The sequence below is a fragment of the Heteronotia binoei genome, unplaced genomic scaffold (genome assembly GCF_032191835.1).
Source record: "Heteronotia binoei isolate CCM8104 ecotype False Entrance Well unplaced genomic scaffold, APGP_CSIRO_Hbin_v1 ptg001309l, whole genome shotgun sequence".
Classification (NCBI taxonomy): Eukaryota; Metazoa; Chordata; class Lepidosauria; order Squamata; family Gekkonidae; genus Heteronotia; species Heteronotia binoei.
The window spans coordinates 6,853-33,919 of NW_026800234.1; the positions used below are offsets into that span (position 1 = coordinate 6,853).

Consider the following 27,067-nt stretch of genomic DNA (forward strand, 5'->3'; position numbering starts at 1 on the left):
TTGGAGCCATCAATCTGGAATGAGCAGGCTATGAATCTCCTTAACACGTGAAATACGTAAATATTTAGCAGTCCATAAAAATTACAAACGGGTGGCTACTCAGGCTTCTTTGCATAATGCCGAGAAGCACCCAATTGCGCAGAAAAGGCGGAATCGATCTCATTCTCGCCAATGAAAACAACACTTCTATATCTCCTGTGTCCTGATTTACCAGACCCGTTTATTGATTCGGTGTTATACCGCCTCACAACCATAAATGACAATCGATGAAACCAGCCGAACCGACAAAGGGCATTAAAACGATAAAATATTGCCACACACGATTAACTGAATCAATATAGCCCCAGATAAAATTGAAAAACACAAGCGAAACAGAAATCCAGAAGCACCTCGGTAATATTCAACAAGACAACTGCAAAATGAGCTAGTAAATCCAGCGCTGGCCCTGGGTGGGTGGGGGAAGCAGGATTAGCCATAAGGACAGTATGGTATAGCGGCTAGAGTGCTGGGCAAAGATTTGGGAATCCAGGTTCAAATCTTCCTTCTGCCATGGGTTTGCTGATGTTATTATTGAAGGTAGTTTCCCAGACCTGACATCTGACAGCAATGCGGATCCTGTGAATTTAGGGGGAGGTGTTTGTGAGATTCCTGCATTGTTCAGGGGGTTGGACTAGCTCAATGGTCCCCAATCTTTTTGGCACCAGGGACCAATTTTGTGGAAGACCATTTTTCCAGGGACTGGGGATGGGGGGGCTGGTGATTTTGGGATGATACAATTGTGCACTTTATTTCTATTAGTTTGGGGTGGTGGTTAAGTGTGCAGACTCTTATCTGGGAGAACCGGATTTGATTCCCCACTTCTCCACTTGCAGCTGATGGGATGGATCTTGGGTCAGCCAGAGCTCTTGCAGAGCTTGTCCTTGAAAGGGCAGCTTCTGGGAGAGCTCTCTCAGCCCCACCCACCTCACAGGGTGTCTGTTGCGGGGGAGGACAGTAAAGGAGATTGTGAGCCACTCTGAGACTCTGTGTGAAACAGGGCAATATGCGCTTTCCTGTTGCGAAATTGCGCTGCGCTGCTTATCGTCTTTACACCTGTTTTTGTTGAAAGGACTGTCTAAGCATCGGACTCCTACTTCACGGCTCGTTTAATTTCTTCCCTGGACTTCCACCACAAAGAAATGAACTTTGGCGTTGAATGAAAGGACTTTGGGTTCGGGCTATATTGTATTTATAAGAAGTATCATTGATGTAGGAAGTATTTTGTATAAATTTGTTAACTTTTCCATAATTGAGGCTGGTTTTTCGTGGATGCTTGGGGCTCTTTAGCTTGGAGAAACGTCGACTGCGGGGTGACATGATAGAGATTTACAAGATTATGCATGGGATGGAGAAGGTAGAGAAAGAAGTCCTTTTCTCACTTTCTCACAATACAAGAACTCATGGGCATTCGATGAAATTGCTGAGCAGTCGGGTTAGAACGGATAAAAGGAGGTACTTCTTCACCCAAAGGGTGATTAACATGTGGAATTCACTGCCATAGGAGGTGGTGGCGGCTACAGGCATAGCCAGCTTCAAGAGGGGGTTAAAAATATGGAGCAGAGGTCCATCAGTGGCTATTAGCCACAGTGTGTATATATATGTGTGTGTATGTATATATATGTATAAATTATTGGCCACTGTGTGATAGAGTGTTGGACTGGATGGGCTGTTGGCCTGATTCAACATGGCTTCTCTTATGTTCTTATGTGACACAGAGTGTTGGACTGGAGGGGCCGTTGGTCTGATCCGACATGGCTTCTCTTATGTTCTTATGTGACAAAGAGTGCTGGACTGGAGGGGCCACTGGCCTGATACAACAGGGCTTCTCTTATGTGACAGAGTGTTGGACTGGATGGGTCACTGGCCTGATCCAACATGGCTTCTCTTATGTTCTTATGTGACACAGAGTGTTTGGACTGGATGGGCCATTGGCCTGATCCAAAATGGCTTCTCTTATGTGACACAGTGTTGGACTGGAGGGGCCACTGGCCTGATCCAAAAGGGCTTCTCTTATGTTCTTATGTGACACAGAGTGTTGGACTGGAGGGGCCACTGGCCTGATCCAACATGGCTTCTCTTATGTTCTTATGTGACACAGAGTGTTGGACTGGATGGGCCATTGGCCTGATCCAAAATGGCTTCTCTTATGTGACACAGTGTTGGACTGGAGGGGCCACTGGCCTGATCCAACAAGGATTCTCTTATGTTCTTATGTGACACAGAGTGTTGGACTGGATGGGCCATTGGCCTGATCCAAAATGGCTTCTCTTATGTGACACAGTGTTGGACTGGAGGGGCCACTGGCCTGATCCAACATGGCTTCTCTTATGTTCTTATGTGACACAGAGTGTTGGACTGGATGGGCCACTGGCCTGATCCAAAATGGCTTCTCTTATGTGACACAGTGTTGGACTGGAGGGGCCACTGGCCTGATCCAACAAGGATTCTCTTATGTTCTTATGTGACACAGAGTGTTGGACTGGATGGGCCATTGGCCTGATCCAAAATGGCTTCTCTTATGTGACACAGTGTTGGACTGGAGGGGCCACTGGCCTGATCCAACATGGCTTCTCTTATGTTCTTATGTGACACAGAGTGTTGGACTGGATGGGCCATTGGCCTGATCCAAAATGGGCTTCTCTTATGTGACACAGTGTTGGACTGGAGGGGCCACTGGCCTGATCCAACAGGGCTTCTCTTATGTTCTTATGTGACACAGAGTGTTGGACTGGAGGGGCCGCTGGCCTGATCCAACAGGGCTTCTCTTATGTTCTTATGTGACACAGAGTGTTGGACTGGATGGGCCATTCGCCTGATCCAAAATGGCTTCTCTTATGTGACACAGTGTTGGACTGGAGGGGCCACTGGCCTGATCCAACAGGGCTTCTCTTATGTTCTTATGTGACACAGAGTGTTGGGACTGGAGGGGCCACTGGCCTGATCCAACAGGGCTTCTCTTATGTTCTTATGTGACACAGAGTGTTGGACTGGATGGGCCATTCGCCTGATCCAAAATGGCTTCTCTTATGTGACACAGTGTTGGACTGGAGGGGCCACTGGCCTGATCCAACAGGGCTTCTCTTATGTTCTTATGTGACACAGAGTGTTGGACTGGAGGGGCCACTGGCCTGATCCAACAGGGCTTCTCTTATGTTCTTATGTGACAGAGTGTTGGACTGGATGGGCCATTCGCCTGATCCAAAATGGCTTCTCTTATGTGACACAGTGTTGGACTGGAGGGGCCACTGGCCTGATCCAACAGGGCTTCTCTTATGTTCTTATGTGACACAGAGTGTTGGACTGGAGGGGCCACTGGCCTGATCCAACAGGGCTTCTCTTATGTTCTTATGTGACACAGAGTGTTGGACTGGATGGGCCATTCGCCTGATCCAAAATGGCTTCTCTTATGTGACACAGTGTTGGACTGGAGGGGCCACTGGCCTGATCCAACAGGGCTTCTCTTATGTTCTTATGTGACACAGAGTGTTGGACTGGATGGGCCATTCGCCTGATCCAAAATGGCTTCTCTTATGTGACACAGTGTTGGACTGGAGGGGCCACTGGCCTGATCCAACAGGGCTTCTCTTATGTGACACAGTGTTGGACTGGATGGGCCATTCGCCTGATCCAAAATGGCTTCTCTTATGTGACACAGTTTTGGACTGGAGGGGCCACTGGCCTGATCCAACAGGGCTTCTCTTATGTGACACAGTGTTGGACTGGAGGGACCACTGGCCTGATCCAACAGGGCTTCTCTTATGTTCTTATGTGACACAGAGTGTTGGACTGGATGGGCCATTCGCCTGATCCAAAATGGCTTCTCTTATGTGACACAGTGTTGGACTGGATGGGCCATTCGCCTGATCCAAAATGGCTTCTCTTATGTGACACAGTGTTGGACTGGAGGGGCCACTGGCCTGATCCAACAGGGCTTCTCTTATGTTCTTATGTGACACAGAGTGTTGGACTGGAGGGGCCGCATGGCTTCTCTTATGTTCTTATGATGCCTTCGGGCTTTGTTCCTGCTTCACTTTCCCACGTTACTCTTTTGGTTACTCTTGATCCCCAGGTGGGGGCAGGAGATCTCCTGGATCTTCAGGGCCATCAGAAAGCGGGGGAGGGGGAGTAATTGTTGGTTGAGCACCCAATTATTCCCTATGGAGAATGATTCTCATAGGGTATAATGGAGAATTGATCCATGGGTACTTGGGGCTCCAGGTGAGTTGTTTTTTTAAGGCGGAGGCACCAAACTTGCAGCATAGCATCTGGAGTCTCTCCTCGACATAATCTGGAGACTCTCCTCAACATAATCCCCAAGTTTCAAAACGATTGGACTGAGGGGTCCAATTCTATGAGCCTCCAAAGAAGGTGCCCCTATCCTTCATTATTCCAAATGGAGGGGAGGCATTGAAAAGGCGTGCGATCCCTTTCAATGTGATGGCCAGAACTCCCTTTGGAGTTCAGTTGTGCTTGCTACACCCCTACTCCTGGCTCCACCCCCAAAGTCCCCAGATATTTCTTGAGTCGGACTTGGCCACCCTATGCAGAAGCCACTCAGTGGGGATTTTTGGTGACTTCCGCATGGAGCCTTCTCCCTTGACTGGCTTGTATAGGTATCAGCTGAAAGGTCCTTCGCGCAGCCAGCTGCTTGGGAGCAGCTACACATCCTCAGCTAGCAGGTGGCAAGCTTCCTCTCCTGGAGCTCCATCCTCAGCCTTCGTCTCTGGTGCTCAAAAGCTGCATGTGAAACCGGAGGGGTGGGAAAGACCGGCTGGGTTTCCTCTGTTGGGAGGGAGCTGCAAGGTGCTGGGGGCTCCACGTCTCCTGGGAACATGGACAAGTTTGCAGTCCGTCTTCTTGCTTGCCGGCTTCTGCTGATTCAGAGCAGTGGGACCAGGCCTTGAAGTCAGCAGGAGCTCACAGGAGCACCTGAACCATTCTGATGATTCCCCCTCCTCCCCCCCCCCACCTACCTACCTTGTCCATTGAATAGGAGGTGCAGCTGCATAACAATCCCTGGATTAGGAGAGCGGGCAGCCAGCCAGCCATCAGGAGCTTTCCACGCCCACAGCCGCCCTCATTAACCCCTGGAGAAGCCTCACCCTTTGGTGAGCCAGTTTGGTGTAGTGCTTAAGTATGTGGGTCAGCCAGATAAGAGAGCTCTGGCTGACCCAAGGCCATTCCAGCAGGTGCAAGTGGAGGAGTGGGGAATCAAACCAGGTTCTCCCAGATAAGAGAGCTCTGGCTGACCCAAGGCCATTCCAGCAGCTGCAAGTGGAGGAGTGGGGAATCAAACCCGGTTCTCCCAGATAAAAGAGCTCTGGCTGACCCAAGGCCATTCCAGCAGCTGCAAGTGGAGGAGTGGGGAATCAAACCCGGTTCTCCCGGAGAAGAGAGCTCTGGCTGACCCAAGGCCATTCCAGCAGGTGAAAGTGGAGGAGTGGGGAAATCAAACCCGGTTGTCCCAGATAAGAGAGCTATGGCTGACCCAAGGCCATTCCAGCAGCTGCAAGTGGAGGAGTGGGGAATCAAACCCGGTTCTCCCAGCTAAGAGAGTTCTGGCTAACCCAAGACCATTCCAGAGGTGCAAGTGGAGGAGTGGGGAATCAAACCCGGTTCTCCCAGAGAAGAGAGCTCTGGCTGACCCAAGGCCATTCCAGCAGGTGCAAGTGGAGGAGTGGGGAATCAAACCCGGTTCTCCCAGAGAAGAGAGCTCTGGCTGACCCAAGGCCATTCCAGCAGCTGCAAGTGGAGGAGTGGGGAATCAAACCCGGTTCTCCCAGCTAAGAGAGTTCTGGCTAACCCAAGACCATTCCAGAGGTGCAAGTGGAGGAGTGGGGAATCAAACCCGGTTCTCCCAGAGAAGAGAGCTCTGGCTGACCCAAGGCCATTCCAGCAGGTGCAAGTGGAGGAGTGGGGAATCAAACCCGGTTCTCCCAGAGAAGAGAGCTCTGGCTGACCCAAGGCCATTCCAGCAGCTGCAAGTGGAGGAGTGGGGAATCAAACCCGGTTCTCCCAGCTAAGAGAGCTCTGGCTGACCCAAGGCCATTCCAGCAGCTGCAAGTAGAGGAGTGGGGAATCAAACTCGGTTCTCCCAGATAAGAGAGCTCTGGCTAACCCAAGGCCATTCCAGCAGGTGCAAGTGGAGGAGTGGAGAATTAAACCCGGTTCTCCCAGATAAGAGTCTGCATATTTAACCACTACAGCAAACTGGCAATGTAGGAGTCCAGGAGCACATCTAAAACCAACAAAGCTTTATTCGGAACGTAAGCTTTCACATATATGCACACTTCATCAGACAATGGAATGGGGTATAGTGAGCAGAGCTGCACTTAGCTGGTGGGCAATGGTTAAGAATGCAAAGTGGTACGAAGTTAGACTCCAATGGTAAAATAATAAAATTAACAAACAAAGAATATTTGGTCCGGATAGCATTTGCGCGGGAAACCAATAAAACAGTAATATGACAGAATGGGAGAATGATGGGGAGTGTCACCAGGCAATAAATGGAGTCTGTTCATTGCTCTATTGCTGGAAAGTCTGGGTAAAACTGAGGACATGTCAGTCGATTTCAGCTAATTTTGCAAGATCTGCCCCAGGGCATGTTGTGAAAGCAACGAAATCACGCAGCACCTTTCAGTCGAGGCCAACCCAAACAACACAAAACATAGCACACATTTGCAAGTTCTATAGGACCCCTCTTCAGGCAGATGTTAACACAATTTTATGAGTTGGGGGAGTAGGTTGGACAGTGGCTGCTGCACAGTTGTGAGTTCGCTGTAGGTGTGAGCTTGCAGCCGCTGGGAAAAAGAAACAATCAGTGGAATGGCGTGTCAGTTGCAGAATATTGTTTGTTTTTAAATTGGTCCGATGTCCTGATTTAAAGCCCTATATGGCCTAGGACCTGCCTACCTTAGGGACCGTCTCTTCCCATATGCTCCCCAGAGAGTGCTGCGATCTGGCTCGCGAAATCTGCTTGTAACCCCCGGGCCAAAGGAGGCCCGGCTGAAGTCAACTAGGGACAGGGCCTTCTCAATCACAGCCCCTTGCTGGTGGAACCAGCTACCGGAAGAGGTCAGGGCCCTGCGGGACTTTGGACAGTTCCGCAGGGCCTGTAAGACAGTCCAACATATGAAGCTGCCTTATACTGAATCAGACCCTTGGTCCATCAACATCAGTATTGTCTACTCAGACTGGCAGCGGCTCTCCAGGGTCTCAAGCTGAGGTTTTTCACACCTATTTGCCTGGACCCTTTTTAGTTGGAGATGCCGGGGATTGAACCTGGGACCTTCTGCTTGCCAAGCAGATGCTCTACCACTGAGCCGCAGCCCCATTCATGGCTCTCTAGGGTCTCAAGCTGAGGTTCTTCACGCCTACTTGCCTGGACCCTTTTGAGTTGGAGATGCTGGGGATTGAACCTGGGACCTTCTGCTTACCAAGCAGATGCTCTACCACTGAGCCACAGCCCCATTCATGACTCTCCAGGGTCTCCAGCTGAGGTTTTTCACGCCTACTTGCCTGGACCCTTTTTAGTTGGAGATGCTGGGGATTGAACCTGGGACCTTCTGCTTCCCAAGCAGATGCTCTACCATTGAGCCACAGCCCCATTCATGACTCTCCAGGGTCTCCAGCTGAGGTTTTTCACGCCTACTTGCCTGGACCCTTTTTAGTTGGAGATGCTGGGGATTGAACCTGGGACCTTCTGCTTACCAAGCAGATGCTCTACCACTGAGCCGCAGCCCCATTCACGACTCTCCAGGGTCTCAAGCTGAGGTTTTTCACGCCTACTTGCCTGGACCCTTTTTAGTTGGAGATGCTGGGGATTGAACCTGGGACCTTCTGCTTCCCAAGCAGATGCTCTACCACTGAGCCACAGCCCCATTCATGGCTCTCCAGGGTCTCAAGCTGAGGATCTTCACGCCTACTTGCCTGGACCCTTTTGAGTTGGAGGTGCCAGGGATTGAATCTGGGACCTTCTCCTTCCCAAGCAGATGCTCTACCATTGAGCCACAGCCCCATTCATGACTCTCCAGGGTCTCCAGCTGAGGTTTTTCACGCCTATTTGCCTGGACCCTTTTTAGTTGGAGATGCCGGGGATTGAACCTGGGACCTTCTGCTTACCAAGCAGATGCTCTACCACTGAGCCACAGCCCGATTCATGACTCTCCAGGGTCTCCAGCTGAGGTTTTTCATGCCTACTTGCCTGGACCCTTTTTAGTCGGAGATGCTGGGGATTGAACCTGGGACCTTCTGCTTACCAAGCAGATGCTCTACCACTGAGCCACCGTCCCACCCTCCCTCGTCCTCTTCCGGTTGGCTTATAAGTGACCGGCATTGAAATATTCTGAAGGAAGACAATAAGATAGCATACTGACATTGATTGATACATTGATATACTGGTTGTTTTGAATGATGTAAATTATTATTGTATTTTAATTTTTAAACCTTATTGTTAGAATTATTATGCTGTGAGCCGCCCTGAGCCCGCCTTGGTGGGGTAGGGCGGGATATAAATCAAATAAAATGAAATGAATGAAATGAAATGAAATGAAAATTTGATGACTGTCTTAACCCGTTGCAAAGGCATGCCATAAGCACAGGACCGTCATAAATCAAATACGGATCTCCCTACTGTTTGTTGTCGGTTAGAGGCGGCCCGCCCGCCGCAAAACCCTTCCCATCCCAGTTTTGTTGCTGAACACAGAGAATGAGCATTCCTCTGCCTTCTTTCACAGCTGGGATGCTTCTTGCAATGCTCAGCGGGATCGATGGGATGTGGGAGAGGCCGGCAGGGGTTGGTGGGTTTTCAAACTGCTGCTCAGCTGAAAACGCTGGGTAGCCTAGAAAGCCGGTCTGACTCTCTCTCTCTTTCTAAAATGCCTTTGACTTAGCATGTTTTCATCCCACCTGTCGGCCAAACTGAGCCCTTAGGATTTCAAGAATCTGGAATCACCAGGGGGGAAAAACCCTGAGAAATAGTGTAAGTGCTCATATGTCACATCCAGCAGCACAGAAATTACATCAATAGGTCAATACAGATAGCTGCATTAGTCTGTCAAAAAGCAAGAGACCAGTAACACCTTGAAGAGTAGGAAAGCCTGCTCAAATTCATGTTAGTTATATCAGTAACGCTGTCCAGACATCTCCTCTTTTGCCGTCCCCTTCTTCTTTTGCCTTCTGTCTTTCCCAGCATCAGGATCTTCTCCAGAGTGCTCCCTTCTCACTTGGTGGCCAGAGTATTTGAGCTTCAGCTTCAGCATCTGACCTTCCAGGGAACAGTCTGGGTTGATTTCCCTGAGGACTGACTGATTTGATCTTCTTGCAGTCCAAGGGACTCTCAAGAGTCTTCTCCAGCGATGGCTCCCTTCTCATTGGGTGGCCAAAGTCTTTGAGCTTCAGCTTCAGCATCTGACCTTCCAGGGAACAGTCAGGGTTGATTTCCCTTAGGACTGACTGATTGGACCTTCTTGCAGTCCAAGGGACTCTCAAGAGTTCTCCAGGGAGTGCTCCCTTCTCATTGGGTGGCCAAAGTCTTTGAGCTTCAGCTTCAGCATCTGACCTTCCAGGGAACAGTCTGGGTTGATTTCCCTGAGGACTGACTGATTGGACCTTCTTGCAGTCCAAGGGACTCTCAAGAGCAGGGGTGTCAAACATGCTGTTTGGGGGCCAAATCAGGCCCCTGGAGGGCTCCTATCAGGCCCCCGAGCAACTGGCTGTCATCTGCTTCCTTCTCCCTCTCTCTTCCTTCCTTCTGCATAACAGCTTGCTTTGCGAGGTTTGCTCAACTGCATGGGAGCTACAGAACAAAACCTCTATTTCTCCATTGGCTGAGGCTCCCCCCTTGGGGAGGAATAGCTTGCTTTGCCAGGGTCTCTCAATCACACAGCAGAGCTACTGAGCCAAGCCTCTATTCCTTCTATTGACTGAGGCTCCTCCCCTCCAAGTCCCTGGGAAAGGAAGGAAAGAGCCACAACTTCCTTTATTTCTCTGCTACCTAATCTTAAATAGGTACACACATGGCCCGGCCTTACAAGGCTCGGCCCAACCAAACATGGCCCAGCCCAACAAGATCTCTTTTATGTCAGAACTGGCCCTCATAACAAATGACTTTGACACCCCTGCTCAAGTGTCTTCTCCAGCACCACAGCTCAAAAGCATCTATTCTTCTGCGCTCGGCCTTTCTTATGGTCCAGCTCTCACAGCCATGCATTACTACTGGGAATATCATCACTTTGACTGTACGCAGGCGTCGTTTTGTAGAAAAATAGGTGGTGGAGCTCATTAGCACATGCCCCCCCAGTCACCCCGATGCAAGAATGGAGAGCCCTGGGTGAGCGAGGCCTGCTTGGGCTGGCTAGAGATCCAGCCTGCCCAAGCAGGCCTCACTTGCCTGGGGCTCTCCTGGGCTGACTCCCCCCAGTCAAAAGACCAGCAAGCCACTCGCTGCCCCAAATCACATAAGAAGTGAAAGGGTGGCGTGGGCTTCTTCAGGGGTTAATGAGGGCTGCTGGAGGTGTGGCAAAGCCCCTGGTGGCTGGCTGGCTGCCTGCTCTCCTAATCCAGGCATTGTTATGCAGCTGCACCTACTATTCAGTGGACAAGGGAGGTGGGGAGGAGGAAGGGGAACCCTCAGAAAGGTTCAGGAGCTGCAATCCTGTGAGCTCCTGATGAATTCAAGGCCTGACTATATGGACTTCTATGGGCATCGGTCTCTACTTTTTATTATCCTGCCTAGGTTTGCCATAGCAAACGTCTTTTAATGTCATGGCTTTAAGAGAGGCTTAATAGGATCTTAACATTACTAATCAGGTGATGTGGTATTTGCCTTTGTGCCATGAAAAGTTCCATCTGCCTATTCCCTCTCTTTCTCGGCTTGGCTTCGCGAACGAAGATTTAAGAAGGGTGCAATAGTCCACGTCTGCTGCAGGCTCGCTGGTGGCTGACAAGACCAATGCGGGACAGGCAGGTCCGGCCACAGTGGCTGCAGGGAAAAGTCTGATTTGGGGTTGGTGCTGTAGCAGTGCGATTCTTCCTCAATCTCCTTTTGTCCTCAAGACCAGCTATGCGTGCTCCCACTCACCTGCTAAAGGGGCAGCCCAGTTTCTCCCCCTGTAAGTTGCTGGATACTAGAGTTACCACCATTGTTCCCTCTAAGCTGAGTTTTCTCTTAGCTCAGGAAGGCTGGCCCCAGAACAGAGGACTTCTCTCAGGCCCCCCCGAGCAACTGGCTATCATCTGCTTCCTTCTGCATCACAGCTTGCTTTGTAAGGCTTGCTCAATCGCACAGGAGCTACAAAGTCTCTATTCTCTCCATTGGCTGAGACTCCTCCCTTGGGGAAGAAGGGGGGGAGGGAGAGCTTGCTTTGCCAGGCTCTCTCAGTCGCACAACAGAGCTACTGAGCCAAGCCTCTCTTCCTTCTATTGGCTGAGGCTCCTCCACTCCTGGTCCCCTGGGGAAGGAAGGAAAGAGCCAGAGCTTCCTTTGCCCAGTTCCCTGGATCCCATGGGAGAGACACAAAAAAGCACTTTTAAGACCAATGAGTGCTAATGTTTTAAGCATGTTTTATTTTAAGCGTTTTAAAAAAAAATCCTTGTGTTTGTCTGTGTCCTTGTAAAGTTTATATCTCTGCTACCGAATCATAAATAGGTACACACCCAGCCCAGCCCAACAAGGTCTCACTTATGTCAGATCCGGCCCTTATAACAAAGGAGTTTGATACTCCTAAACTAATGTATGCAGGAATCTAATCACTCCCTGACAACTTTAATGCCAGTAGCTCACAAAGTAGAATTTTTGCTCACAAGACTCCACAGCTGAGAACAAATATTGGTTATCACGTCCAGTTTTTTAGAGGACATGTCCTTTTGAGTGCGTGTCTGTCCACTTTGGGGCTCTTTTAAACAAGTATTAAATTTATGAAAATGACCTCTTTTTGGGTTGGAAGGTGAGGAATATTCCTAGCTAGCAGCTATTTCCACAGCTTAAACAATAGGGGTATTGAAAACTAGATTTGTCAAAGCGATCCGTTGTTTGGAGTAGTCAGTGGGGAAATCCGTCCTCTCTTTTGCTTTTTAAAATATGGTTCCCTGAGGGCTTCTTTTGAGCAGGAACGCACAGGAACGTAGTTCTAGCTGGCTTGCCATCAGGGGGTGTGGACTAATATGCAAATTAGCTCCTGCTGGGCTTTTTCTACAAAAAAGCCCCATGTGAAACAATGGTGCTATCAGGGGTGTGGCCTGACATGCAAATACGTTCCTGCTGGGCTTTTTCTACAAAAAAAAGCCATGTTCCCATATGGATATCTTATCTGCGAGTAACACAATGACTTTAGTAGGGCTTACTTGTAAGGAGGCCTCGGATTCAGCAGGAGCTCACAGGAGCGCAGCTCCTGAACCTTTCTGAGAGTTCCACCTCCTCCTTCCCACCTTAGCCACTGCATAGTAGCTGCAACTCTATAACAATCCCTGGATGAGCTCCACCACCTATTTTTCTACAAAACGACCCCTACTCGTAAGTACTGACAAGCTGCACGGAAGCCATCCTGGAAGGGAGCCCGATGAAACCCGCGTGTTTGTGCGCTTACTTCTAAATTACAACGGGGAGGAGGTTCAAGAGTGCGCAACCCTACGCGGAAAGCAGGGACCTCGGCGGCTGCACTTGCAGAGCGCGGCCACGAGGGGGCAGCCGCAGCTAGGCATGCCGCAGGGAGGCGGAGCCTACCAGCCGTCTGCCACTCAGCAAGGCGTGTCCCGCCCCTTTCCCCTTCTCAGCCTATCGCTTCCCTTCAAACAGCTCCCTCGCTAGAACTCCCGCTCCACGTGACGATTGGGGAGACGTTGGTTCCCCGCCCCCAATTTCCCGTGCCTAAAGGAACGCCTTAAACCCACAATGTGCCGAAAATCCATCTCATTTCCCCCTCCCCAGTCGAGCAAAGCTGACAGACGTCTTCCTCCTCTTCGTTTTCAGACGACGCAATGTTCACGCGCGCTAAAACCGGCCGCCCGGACCGTTACGAAGGGAAAAAGAGGGAGGGGGCGTGGCCACCCCAGCGCGCGCCTCATTGTCCGTTAGGCCGCCCCACCCCCTGTGGCGGCTTCATTAAGCCCCGCCCCTCGTCCAATCCCTGCATTCTCACTCGACGCCCCTCCCCCCTAATTAATATTCTTCGTCTCTTCAGTCGGAGGTTCGCGCCTCAATGGGGGGGGGGAACACACGCCCCGTTAAGTTGAAAAGAAAGGGAGGGGGTAGCCCTAACCCCGCCCCTCACGCTCGACTTTGGCCTCGCGCGTTCTTGGCGCAGCCCCGCGCGCGCGCACCCCTCGCCTCTGTTCCCTCAGAAAGCCTGAGGCGACGGAGAGACGAAACTGGCCCCGCCCCCGTTTCTCATTGGCCCGTCTCGTTCGCTCGCTCGCGTCGCGGGAGGGGGCGCGCGAGGCGCCGACAGACCTCGCCCCCTTTATTATCTTAGCCCCGCCTTATTTTAATCGCGAGTCCGGAGCGACACGACACGCCCCCTTGCTTATTTTTCGTCCCTCCACTCTCTCGCGCGCCACCTCCCTCCGGCTTTCCTTCACGACAGGCCACGCCCCCTGGTTCTTTCGGCTTTTCCCCTCGCTGGCGCGCGCCTTCTCTCGTCTCAGAACGACAGGCCACGCCCCCTGGTTCTTTCGGCCTTCTTTCCCTCTCTCGCCTCAGAACGACAGGCCACGCCCCCTCCAGCTTATTATTGGTCAGGCTGTTCCCCCCCCTCCGGCCTTCCCTCAGCACGACAGGCCACGCCCCCTGGTTCTTTCGGCCTTCTTTCCCTCTCTCGCCTCAGAACGACAGGCCACGCCCCCTCCAGCTTATTATTGGTCAGGCTGTTCCCCCCCCTCCGGCCTTCCCTCAGCACGACAGGCCACGCCCCCTGGTTCTTTCGGCCTTCTTTCCCTCTCTCGCCTCAGAACGACAGGCCACGCCCCCTCCAGCTTATTATTGGTCAGGCTGTTCCCCCCCCTCCGGCCTTCCCTCACCACGACAGGCCACGCCCCCTGGTTCTTTCGGCCTTCTTTCCCTCTCTCGCCTCAGAACGACAGGCCACGCCCCCTCCAGCTCATTTTTGGCCAGGCTGTTCCCCCCCTCCTTGCTCGCGCGCACCCCCCCTCCAGCCTTCCCTCACCACGACAGGCCACGCCCCCTGGTTCTCCCCGCCTGCTTCTTTCCCTCCCCCCCCCGCTCGCTCTCGCGTCTCCTCTCTCCTCAGAACGCTAGGCCACACCTCCCCTCAACCACTCTCTGCCCCCTCCCCGCCTCGAGGTCCCCTCCCTCCAATCAGAACGCCCGTCCGCACATCCTCTCTGGCACTCTTTGCACCCTCCCAGGCTCGAGGTCTACCTCCCTCCAATCAGAGCGCCCGGCCGCACACCACCTGATCATCTTGGCCACGCCTCCTCGGCTTCTATTCCACCGCCCCCTGTCCTCCTCTCCCGCTAGGGCGCGCCCCCTCCTTCGACGCCTCGCAGGCCGCGCCCCCTCCGTCTCCCTCCCTGCCCGCTCGCGCGCGCGCGCCCTTGACGCAGCGGCGCCCTGGGCCCCGCCCCCTCTCCCGCCTCTGGCCCCGCCCCGTCGCGCTCCCTCCCTCCCTCCCGCTCCCCTCGCAGCCGCAGAGACCGGCCCGGCGTCGCCTCGCTCGCCCCCCGCCTGGCCCGCTGCGCTGCCTTCTCCTCCCGTGGCCGCCGCCGGTTGGGGCGGGGGAAGGATTGATGTGGAGGCCCAGAGCGGCACCGCCGCCGCCATGCAGCCCCCGCCGAGGAAGGTGAGGCGACGCTCGCTGGGGGGGGGGAGGGGCGCCGCCTGGGGGTGATGGGCAAGGCGGATCCCCCCCCGGGTGCAGAGGAGAGCCTGGGTGCAAGGGCTTGGGGGGATGGGAGTGGGTTGGGGGGCGTTAGAAGAGGGGTGCGCGTTGGAGGGGCTTTGCAAATTTTGGGGGGGGGCTGTTTGCCCCTCTTCAGCCCCTTGCAGTGGAGGAATGAGGGTAAAGGAGGATTGCACAACGCCCAGTGTGGGGCATGGCTGCATAGGTGGACCAGGGATGTGGGGCTTGGAGGGACTTTGCAAATTTCGGGGGGGGGGGGCCCTGCTTGCCCCTCTTCAGCCCCTTGCAGTGGAGGAATAGGGGTATGGAGGGATTGCTCAGCTCCCAGTGTGGGGCATGACTGCAAATGCTTATGCGGGGGCACAGCTGACAATGTGGGGCTTTGCCATAGGGAGAGGCAGTTGCTGCCAGGTATACTGCGGAAGGCTTGGGTCTTTAGGAAAGGACCTTGGCTGCAGCAGTATTGCGGGAGAAACGGTGCCGTAAGGTTGCGGGGTGGGGGGTGGGAGTCAGAGGTTTAAGCCTGGGGGTGTATGGGCTGGGTAGGTTGCAAGGTTTCCGAGGAAAGGGGTTGGGGGGGGGAATCAGGTAGCGATGGGCATGGTTTGCAGGTGAGCTTTTGGAAGGCAGCGGTGCGGACAGATGATACTGTAGGAACGCATGTGAAAACATGCATGAAGCTAGCTCTTATACCGAATCAGGTGATTAAGCTCTACTCAGACTGGCAGCTGCTCTCCAGGGTCTCAGGCAGAAGCCTTTCCCATCACCTGTTGTCTGGTCCTTTTAACTGGAGATGCAAACGATTAAACCTGCAGTCTTCTATGTGCTAAGGTGAGGTTCTTCCACGGAGACACGGCCCCTGGGGAAAGTGCTGGGATGGAGGTATGTTTTGCTGCCTCCAGGTGCCTTACGGTAAAATGCGGGCGGAGGTGCCCTGTGCCGGGTAGGCTTAAGAAAAAATACAAAATATCTATGTTATTTTTTGGTTGCGAAGGCTGGGCAGAAGCAGGTGCTGGGACTACTCGAGAGGAATAGTTCGAGAATCAAAAGAAATGTTGTGGAAGCATTGCACTGCGGAGAAGGAAATGGAAGTGTTAGCTGGAAAGGTGGCAGAGCGGTGTGACGGAGAAGGCTGGTCATTAAAGAATGGGTCGTTAACAGGGACAGATTGCATAGAGACTCTAGAGTCCCACCCTCTGCACCTTCTATTCCAGTCCCAAGTTCATTAATTTCACATGGAGTGGACTAACTCTGCATAGGATTGCATTGCCAGAGGCAGACCTGCCCTACTTAGGGCTCGCTGCAGGTGCTAGAAAGGTGAGATTGTAGAGAACTGACGGCAGTCCTGTCTCGAATAGCCACGAGCCGCACTGCACAGCGTAAATAGGCAGAATTGATGTCTGGAGGTTCCAGAAGATTTCCTCGTTGTGTGCATGTACTTTGTGCCCTCTGGGGTGGGGACCAGCGTTTCCCTGGCGTGGGTGATTTGAATGGTTAGGAGGGCAAGAAATATTATGAAGTGGCTCAGTACTGGGTGCAGGTGACAGCGGTCCTGTGGTTAAGCTTTTTGCGCACAAGGCCTAGGGAGTTTGGTTAAAGATTGTAGAATAAGAGCAGGGTTGCGGGACATTCTTTGCCTGGAAAAAGGGGTTGCGGATGATTGTGTCGACGGCAGTGGAGCTGCTGGTCTGGCAGAGCACAGGGCAGAAAGATAAGATCAGGCAAAATGTATAGGGGTTGCAGTGGAACCTGGTGCTGACCTTAGGGGGCAATAAAGGGGTCATCGTGGTACCCACTTGAGGTTCTGTAGTGCCTTGGAGATCAACAAGATTTCCGTCTGATGCAAACTGGAATGGAGATTTCTGAGTCTATCTCTGAGTCTTTATCTAAAGAAGGAACCCAGGAGGCCGAGACTCAGAGATCCATTTCCTGACTGAGATATAAAGACTCAAATTTGGTGTAGTGGTTAAGTGTGCGGACCCTTATCCGGGAGAACTGGGTTTAATTCCCCACTCCTCCACTTGCACCTGCTGGAATGGCCTTGGGTCAGCCAGAGCTCTCTTATCTGGGAGAACCGGGTTTGATTCCCCACTCCTCCACTTGCAGCTGCTGGAATAGCCTTGGGTCAGCCAGAGCACTCTTATCTGGGAGAACCGGGTTTGATTCCCCACTCCTCTACTTGCAGCTGCTGGAATGGCCTTGGGTCAGCCAGAGCTCTCTTATCTGGGAGAACCGGGTTTGATTCCCCACTCCTCCACTTGCAGCTGCTGGAATGGCCTTGGGTCAGCCACAGCTCTCTTATCTGGGAGAACTGGGTTTAATTCCCCACTCCTCCACTTGCACCTGCTGGAATGGCCTTGGGTCAGCCATGGCACTGGCAGAGGTTGTCCTTGAAAGGCATGAGAGGTTGTTCTTGAAAGGCATGCTGTGAGAGCCCTCTCAGCCCCACTCACCGCACAGGGTGTCTGTTGTGGGGGACGAAGATAAAGGAGATTGTGAGCCACTCAGATTCGGAGTGGAGGGCGGGATATAAATCCAATATCATCTTCGCCTCCTTGTATCTGACAAAGTGGAGGATTGACACTCAAACGCTTATATTCCCCAAACTCTTGCTGGTCTCTGAAGTGCTCCTGGATTCGAATCCAACTGTTCTGTTGCAGACCGACGTGTTAACTGGGAAGATAACATCTAGGAGAGCCAGTTTGGTGTAGTTGGTTAAGTGTGCGGACTCTTATCTGGGAGAACCGGGCTTGATTCCCCACTCCTCCACTTGCACCTGCTGGAATGGCCTTGGGTCAGCCATAGCTCTCGGTGAGTTGTCCTTGAAAGGGCAGCTGCTGTGAGAGCCCTCTCCAGCCCCACCCACCTCACAGGGTGTCTGTTGTGGGGGAGGAAGGGAAAGGAGATTGTGAGCCGCTCTGAGACTCTTCGGAGTGGAGGGCGGGATATAAATCCAATATCTTCTTCTTCTTCTTCTAGAAGGGCATTGTGCTCTGCTGGTAGGAATTTGCTGGGAGTTCCTGGCCCCAACCTGATGAGAGTGGGTTCTTTTCCCTTTGTGCAATATTGTGCAGTCATATGATTTACGCAGAGGGTGATTTAAAAAGGGAATTTGCTGCCGGAGGACATTGTGACGGCCAGAGAAATAGACAGTTTTAAAAAGGGGACTAGATAGATTGATGGAGGGTAAGACCGTTAATGGCTACTAGCCATGGCGTGTGAGGGGAACCTCCACATTCAGAGGCACTGAACCTTTAAATCCTAGAGCCAGGAAGCAACATCAGGGGGATTTCTTGGCCTCTGTACCGTGTTGCTGGCCATCCAGAGGAAGTGTTTGGCCGCTGTGTGAGACAGGAGTCTGGGTGAGCTGGACCACTGGTCTGGTCCAGCAGAGTTCTTGTGATGTTCTTATGAAGGCCTCAGTCTCTCTGCCCTGTTGTTGGCCCTCCAGAGGAACTGTGTGAGACAGGAGGCTGGACTGGATGGACCCTCACTGGTCTGTTCCAGCAGGGTTCTTCTGATGTTCTTATAAAGGCCTGGACCTCCATGCCCTGTTGTTGGCCATCCAGAGGAAGTGGTTGGCCACTGTGTGAGACAGGAGGCTGGACTAGATGGACCCTCACTGGTCTGATCCAGCAGGACTCTTCTGATGTTCTTATGAAGGCCTTGGCCTTCATGCCCTGTTGTTGGCCATCCAGAGGAACTGGTTGGCCACTGCGTGAGACAGGAGGCTGGACTGGATGGACCACTGCTCTGATTCAGCAGGGCTCTTCTGATGTTCTTATGAAGGCCTGGGCCTCTGTTCCTTATTGTTGACTGTCCAGAGGAACTGGCTGTCCACTGTGTGAGACAGGAGGCTGGACCAGATGGAACACTGTTACGGTGCGGCAGAGCTCTTAGGTTCTTACGACACTACTGAGGGATTGTTACTTTGGGGAGTTAGGTTGTTGGTGGGGGGGGCTGTTTATAAGAGATCACTAGAAGGAGACTAGAATGTGTATGGGAGAGCTAAGAATAACCCGGAGGTGTGAAGTTAGTTGTACAAAAGGTAGAGAATGTGTGGTTATATATTTGATGCAAGGCGTTTGAGATAAAAGCAGATTCGGAATGCTAGGTCAGGGGTTCTATGGCTGCGAGAGCATCGGCTCTGAGCTTCCACAGACTTCTAAAAAATTGTATGTGTCTCTGTTTCAAATAAAAGAGCCCCGTGGTGCAGAGTGTTAAAGCTGCAGTACTGCAGTCCTAAGTTCTGCTCATGACCTGAGTTTGATCCCCGGCGGAAGCTGGGTTTTCAGGTAGCTGCCTCGAGGTTGACTCAGCCTTCCATCCTTCCGAGGTCAGTCAAATGAGCACCCAGCTTGCTGGGGGGAAAGTGTAGATGACTGGGGAAGGCAATGGCAAACCACCCGGTAAAACTCTGCCGTGAAAACGTTGTGAAAGCAACGTCACCCCAGAGTCGGAAATGACTGGTGCTTGCACAGGGGACCTTTCCTTTTCAAAAGGGAGCTTAAGTGCAGGTAAAATATATTGGATGGTGGAGCTGAATGATGAAGACAAAAGACTGTCGCTCTCTGGGTTCCCCAGTGGGCTAGGATAGCTGGCTACATCTGTGGGAGGGGTGTAGGATGCTTTTTTTTGCCTTTTTATAGCTGTTTTTGTCTGTGTGTGTGGGGGGGGGGGAATCTAGCAAGGAAAGCTATCTCTAAAAACATTACAAAGCCAATCTGATAGTTTGTAGATCTTTTGTGCAAGTTCATACCATACTCTGCTGCTGTTTCAGCTTTGCACAGGAATTTTTCTCTTTGTTCCATTTTGTTTGCATCTTCTGTTTGGAATAGAGAAAATATTCTGTATTGTTTTTCTGTTTAAAAATATTCCCTGTGGATCGCTTGGTGGGTGGTTTATTTGTTTGTTTGCAAAGATCTGGGCAGATGGATTCGTCTTCTCATCTGGTGTTCAATTTGGGAACTCTCCTTGCTGGGGAGGGGAGAGATATTCTTGGGGGGGGGGGGCGCGTTATTGGGGGGGGGTGCTGTTCCTGTTGGAGGAGAGTGGATTATTTGTGTTGTGCTCGAGGGAAGGGAGAGATCCGGTCAGCTGTGTTTTCTTCACGTTTCTGTCTTGATTCTAGTAGAGGCTGTTATTCTCCAAACAAGCAACATGATGAACAAAGCAGGAGTCAAGTGGCACCTTTAAGACCAACTTAGTTTCATTCAGAACGTAAGCTTTCGTGTGCTGTCTAAACACACTTCGTCAGACGAGGAATCTGGTGCAGTGAGCAAAGCCACACATAGCTGGTCGTCAGTGGCTCAGAATGCAAACTGGTACAAATTTAAGATTCAATGACAGAATAGTAAAATTAACAAATTGAACAAACCTTTGATCTGAGTGAGCACGAGCATGCAAAAGCAATAAAACAGTAATATGTCAAAATGTGAGAATGTCTGTTAATGACTATTGTATTAAGCCTGGGTCAAAAGGGAGGTATTTATATCTCAGAAGATTTCCCATCCAACTAATTTACCTTTTAAAACGTAACATACATATAGGTTGCCATTAGGAGAAAAATACATTAAAATTAGTGGGAGTTGGATTCAGTATATGTAATGCGATAAACAGCCAATATCCCTGTTTGAGTATGTCAATACAGCTAAAAGAGAAATACATTGATAGTGATGTTCTTGTCCACCTAATTTACTTTTTAACATGTAAACATCATTCTAGTTTACTTTTTAAACATGTAAACATCATTCTAGTTTCTGAACCCTGGATGAGAGCCAGTTTGGTGTAGTGAGAGCCAGTTTGGTGTAGTGGTTAAGTGTGCGGACTCTTAACTGGGAGAACCGGGTTTGATTCCCCACTCCTCCACTTGCACCTGCTGGAATGGCCTTGGGTCAGCCATAGCTCTGGCAGAGGTTGTCCTTGAAAGGGCAGCTGCTGTGAGAGCCCTCTCCAGCCCCACCCACCTCACAGGGTGTCTGTTTTGGGGGAGGAAGGTAAAGGAGATTGTGAGCCGCTCTGAGACTCTTTGGAGTGGAGGGCGGGTATAAATCCAATATCTTCATAGGAAAAAAAAAACTAAGTTGGTCTTAAAGGTGAAACTTGTCTCTTATTTTGTTCTACTACTTCAGACCAACACGACTGACTACTTGGATCAAGCAACGTGATTCTTAGTTCTAGACCCCCTTTTACCTTCCAATCCAATCCAAATCCCTTTATTGGCATAGAAATAAAAAGTACAGCATAGCAAATTTACATAGAGGTTCAGCTATAAAAACCAGTCAGACGTCAAGAAGGGGAGCTAGTCTTTTGCTCCCTGGTTGTTGGAGCAGTCGAAAGGTACTTTGCAACTAGGCTTGTGATATGAGAACATCGGTCAGATAGTAGAAAGAAAACTAACTTCGCCTCCGGTAATCCAAGAAGATGAGGCAGAATAGGTTTGATTATACAGTCCCGGACTTCCCCATAAAAACCACAGTGAAGTAAGACATGGGCAACCGTTTCGAGGTGCCTTCCATCACATGGGCAGACTCTTCCCTTTTACCTGCCTGTGCCCTTCGGCCTTATTGTTTTTGGGGTCTTTGTAGTAACAAGTCACCTCACCTCCTGCCGTACCACTTGACGAATTTGATCTCGATTGCAGTATAGCATTCAAGCACAAAGACACGTTTGATTACTGTATTCAGAAAATGAGACTTAAATGGCGGAACTGTTAAGAACGAGCGTTTGTCATTTGGTGGGCTATCGACCTAGAAGATGATTATCTCTAAATGCCGGTATATTTTGCTGGATTGATTAAACAGTGTCATTTTTTTTCCCGGTTGCACCAATTGCGCTGTTAAACATGAGTAACGGAGCATTTGGATTTTTTTCTCTCCCTTCTTTGGTATTTGCTCTTGAAACGTGGGCGCAAATGTCTTTTGTTGCATGGAAGTTTATCGCTGGAAGTTTGGAAGGAAGAGAACGTGTTGATTATTTTAACAGCGGGATGGAGCTCTTAGGTTTCAGGTTTTTTTAAATTTAGGTAGTTTGGAGGTGTGTAGGTGAGAGTTTGATAGAACAATTTTCGGCTGGAAATAGATGCAGAGAGAACTTTGGTAGTTCACATGGGCTGCATTGCAGAAAATAGTTTTGAACAATTTATTGGACCAGGTTTCTGAATCCTGGATGAACTAGTTCTTCTGTCTTCTGTTTCTTTTGCCTGGCCAGCTTCACATGACACAGTATGACGTGATGATGTAGCGACAACCCAGCAGTGTTCAAAACTTGTGCACCTTAGCACTTGACTGTAGAAAAGAGCAAGAGTCCAGTTGCACCTTCAAGACAAAATTTGTGGCAGGGGATCAGCTGGGAGAGCCAGTTTAGTGTAGTGGTTAAGTGTGCGGAATCTTATCTGGGAGAACCGGGTTTGATTCCCCACTCCTCCACTTGCACCTGCTGGAGTGGCCTTGGGTCAGCCTTCACTCTCGCAGAGGTGTCCTTGAAAGGGCAGCTGCTGTGAGAGCCCTCTCAGCCCCACCCACCTCACAGGGTGTCTGTTGTGGGGGAAGAAGATATAGGAGATTGTAAGCCACTCTGATTTAGAGAGAAGGGTGGGGTATAAATCTGCAGTCTTCTTCTTTCATGAATCACTGTTCACTTCCTCAGGTACAACTAGAATGTGAGTCCATGTGTCCTTATATCACAGGGTGGATGAAGTTCCGTTCTGTGTGGCTGAAGAAGACCACTGAGCCTTCCATACAGGCAGAACACTCTTTGAGTCCGGTGGCCCCTTTAAGTCCAACAAAGTTTTATTCAATATATTCAAGGTGCGGCCAACTTTATTGGTCTTAAAGGGATCGTGGCACTCAAACTTTGTTCTGCTTCAGCCCAAGACGGCTGCCCGCCTGGATCTATTTCCATGGAGGCCGATCAGGATGGATGAATAGCCTGTCTGTCTGTAGCAGTGGTCAAGAACAAGAGTCTAGTAGCACCTTCAAGACTAACCATTTATGGCAGGGTGCGAGCTTCCCTGAGTCTCTGCTCACTCCTTCAGATACAGCTAGAATGTGAGTCCATCTGTCTTTATATCTTGGAGAGTGAACGTACGAAGCTGCCTTCTACTGAATCAGACCCTCGGTCCAGCAAAGTCAGTATTGTCCACTCAGACTGGCAGCGGCTCTCCAGGGTCTCCAGCTGAGGTTTTTCACACCTATTTGCCTGGACCCTTTTTAGTTGGAGTTGCCGGGGATTGAACCTGGGACCTTCTGCTTCCCGAGCAGATGCTCTACCACTGAGCCACAGCCCCATTCATGGCTTTCCAGGGTCTCAAGCTGAGGTTTTTCATGCCTACTTGCCTGGACCCTTTTTAGTTGGAGATGCCGGGGATTGGACCTGGGACCTTCTGCTTCCCAAGCAGATGCTCTACCACTGAGCCACAGCCCCATTCATGGCTCTCCAGGGTCTCAAGCTGAGGTTTTTCATGCCTACTTGCCTGGACCCTTTTTAGTTGGAGATGCCGGGGATTGGACCTGGGACCTTCTGCTTCCCAAGCAGATGCTCTACCACTGAGCCACAGCCCCATTCATGGCTCTCCAGGGTCTCAAGATGAGGTTTTTCATGCCTACTTGCCTGGACCCTTTTTAGTTGGAGATGCCGGGGATTGGACCTGGGACCTTCTGCTTCCCAAGCAGATGCTCTACCACTGAGCCACAGCCCCATTCATGGCTCTCCAGGGTCTCAAGATGAGGTTTTTCGTGCCTACTTGCCTGGACCCTTTTTAGTTGGAGATGCCGGGGATTGAACCTGGGACCTTCTGCTTCCCGAGCAGATGCTCTACCACTGAGCCACAGCCCCATTCATGGCTCTCCAGGGTCTCAAGATGAGGTTTTTCATGCCTACTTGCCTGGACCCTTTTTAGTTGGAGATGCCGGGGATTGAACCTGGGACCTTCTGCTTCCCGAGCAGATGCTCTACCACTGAGCCACAGCCCCATTCATGGCTCTCCAGGGTCTCAAGCTGAGGTTTTTCATGCCTACTTTCCTGGACCCTTTTTAGTTGGAGATGCCAGGGATTGAACCTGGGACCTTCTGCTTCCCAAGCAGATACTCTACCACTGAGCCACAGCCCCATTCATGGCTCTCCAGGGTCTCAAGCTGAGGTTTTTCACACCTATTTGGCTGGACCCTTTTGAGTTAGAGTTGCCGGGGATTGAACCTGGGACCTTCTGCTTACCAAACGGATGCTCTACCACTGAGCCACCGTCTCTCCCCTATGGAGTGATTTCAGATGCTGAATGACATTAGCAGTCAAATTTGGCTGTTTTCTTGAGATTCTGTTTAGAATGAATTTGCGGGTATTTTTTTTGGCGGGGGGGGGGAGGGGGGAAGGAGGGCATTACACTGATATAGAGCAGTCCAAGTAATCTAAATGACCAGCCATTTTGTCATGTTCAGACCATAAAGTTTACTATTACATTTGCAAGGGATTTTGCAAACTACAGTCAGGTGAACAAAGCAGCAGACAAGTGCGTATTTAAGACCAAGTAAGTTTTATTCCGAATGTAAGCTTTCGTACACTCTTAAGCAGACGTCATCAGACAAAATGTAACTAACACAACTAACAATGGCAAGTGGCAGTTCTTAATATAAATCGAATTTTAAAAAAATATATAAGTGGGCATTGTGGAATCGTGGGAATGTTTTCAGCACTGCCCACATATGAAGAACTGCTTCTTGCCATTCCCATTTTGTCTGATGAAGTCTGCTTAAGAGCGTGCGAAAGCTTACATTCTGAATAAAACTTAGTTGGTCTTAAAGGCGCGCTTGTCTACTGCTTTTGTTCTATTGCTTCAGACCAACACGGCTGCCTACTGGGATCTATCTGCAATCAGGTGAGTAACTGTGTTAGTCTGCAATAGTAGAGCAGTTTCTTTCAAAAGGAGCTTTGACTAGATTTTACCTCTATTAAATTTTCTTCGTTTCCTTTCCGTATTGTTTTGTTTTGTTTATTCTTTTAATGGTAATAACTCTTCATATTTCATATTATTTAATTATTGTGATGGTCACACATGCTATTGTAATATTTATTTTATTAGGGTTTGTAGAATCTTTCGGGCTCAAGTGCCGTGTTCTACTGGAGAAAGTTTTTCTTCCAGACGTTTCGTTCTCAGCTGCGGAGAACATCCTCAGTGGCGTTGCAGCCGGAGCAGGCGCTCTGACCTTCTTGGCTGCTGTGCATTGAGTGAGGCCAGGGCTGCTGGAGAGCTGCTATTTCTAGGCTGGAGGGGGTGTGATGACAGGGCAATTGGTTTGTGAATGTACCCATTGTTTGGTGGGGCTTCCTGGAAGGGTGGTGATAAGGAAACTGGCTGTGGACTGTAACTATTGTTCTGTGTTGATTGCTGGGAGGGATATTTATTTTGATTGATACCAGTTGTTGAAAGTTATCTTTTAAAATAAAATGTTTATACAAAAAAAAAAAGGAAGTTTGACTCTTCAAAGCTTATATGGAGCAGAGGTTCATCAGTGTCTATTAGCCATAGTGTATGGTTGGAACGATCTATCTTGTATTGTTGGAACTCCGTCTGGGGCAAGTGATGCTCTGTATTCTTGGTGCTTGGGAGGGGCCACAGTGGGAGGGCTTCTAGTGCCCTGGCCCCACTGATGGACCTCCTGATGGCACTTGGTTTTTTTGGCCACAGTGTGACACAGAGTGTTGGACTGGGTTGGCCATTGACCTGATCCAACATGGCTTCTCTTATGTTCTTATACCTTGGAAGTATTGTTGATCTTTAAGGTGTTGCTGGACTTTTCCTACAGAATAGAAGAAATGTCAAAATAAGATGTCTGCATGGTTTGGATTGGCCTTGTGGCTAACTAATAAAACTGTGCTTGCTACCAATCGTACACCTGCTGTGCAGGTGTGAGGGTTTGGGGAGAGAAGGTGTGTTTGTGCATTATCTCCTGCGGCATTGACCTTTGGAACAGGCCACAGCACTTCTTCCTGCTTGCTCCATTTCTGTGTGTGCTGAAGGATTTGGGAGAGAGTCTTTGCTATGCCACAGTGCTTTGGAGGGGCAGAAGAAGCAATAAGACTTGAGCTCCTGTTCGTTCCAAAGTTCAGACTGACAGAACATCCCCTCCCTCTCTCTCGTTTGTGAGGGAGTTCAGACATTTCCGTAAGCCGAGCTTTGGTGTGTCTGCTGGAAAGCAGGCCTTAAAGACGCACATGAGTATTCTGTCATTTGTAGGAAATCTTTGGAAAGGGATCTCTGTGTTGCTGGGAATTCTGCCTTGCAGGGTGCTGGGGGACTAGCTCACGGTGTGCAGGTCTTTGGAGATTTGTGTGCTAGCGTGTTGTGTGGTCTTCAGAGCTGCAGTGCCCTGACCTCGACGGCTCAGGCTAGCCCAGCGTTGGCCAAACTGTACTCAGGAGCCACGTGTGACTGTTTCACACACATTACTTGGCTCTCGAAGCCCCCACCACCCCATCAACCAGCTTGGAGAAGGCATTACTCTCTTTAAATCACTTCTCCAAGCCAAGCCAGCTGGCAGCTTGGAGAATGCTTTCAAAGTTAAAGTTACATAAGAGAAGCCATGTTGGATCAGGCCAACGGCCCATCAAGTCCAACACTCCGTGTCACACAGTGGCAAAAAATTTTATATACACACATACACTGTGGCTAATAGCCACTGATGGACCTGTGCTCCATATTTTTATCTAAACCCTTCTTGAAGGTGGCTATGCTTGTGGCCGCCACCACCTCCTGTGGCAGTGAATTCCACATGTTAATCACCCTTTGGGTGAAGAAGGACTTCCTTTTATCCGTTTTAACCTGTCTGCTCAGCAATTTCATCGAATGCCCACGAGTTCTTGTATTGTGAGAAAGGGAGAAAAGTCCTTCTTTCTCTACTTTCTCCATTCCATGCATTATCTTGTAAACCTCTATCATGTCACCCCGCAGTCGACGTTTCTCCAAGCTAAAGAGTCCCAAGCGTTTCAACCTTTCTTCATAGGGAAAGTGCTCCAGCCCTTTAATCATTCTAGTTGCCCTTCTCTGCACCTTCTCTAAAGCTATAATATCCTTTTTGAGGTGCGGCGACCAGAACTGCACACAGTACTCCAAATGAGACAGCACCATCGATTTATACAGGGGCATTATGATACTGGCTGATTTGTTTTCAATTCCCTTC

The 27,067-nt window shown here is 50.4% G+C and overlaps 1 protein-coding gene across 3 annotated transcripts in view; it reads left to right on the forward strand.

Annotated features, from left to right (window-relative positions):
- Positions 1-14,716: 14,716 nt before the first annotated feature.
- Positions 14,717-27,067, forward strand: part of FCHSD2 (FCH and double SH3 domains 2) — a 349,063-nt gene continuing 336,712 nt past the window's right edge. For 2 of the 3 annotated variants that reach the window (XM_060263898.1, XM_060263896.1), the window contains exon 1: positions 14,752-14,834. In XM_060263898.1, coding sequence (XP_060119881.1) covers positions 14,814-14,834 — 21 coding nt within the window. In that variant the 5' untranslated portion in view covers positions 14,752-14,813. Of the gene's footprint in view, positions 14,835-27,067 lie in introns of all 3 variants that reach the window. The other variant, XM_060263895.1, reaches the window with a different exon arrangement.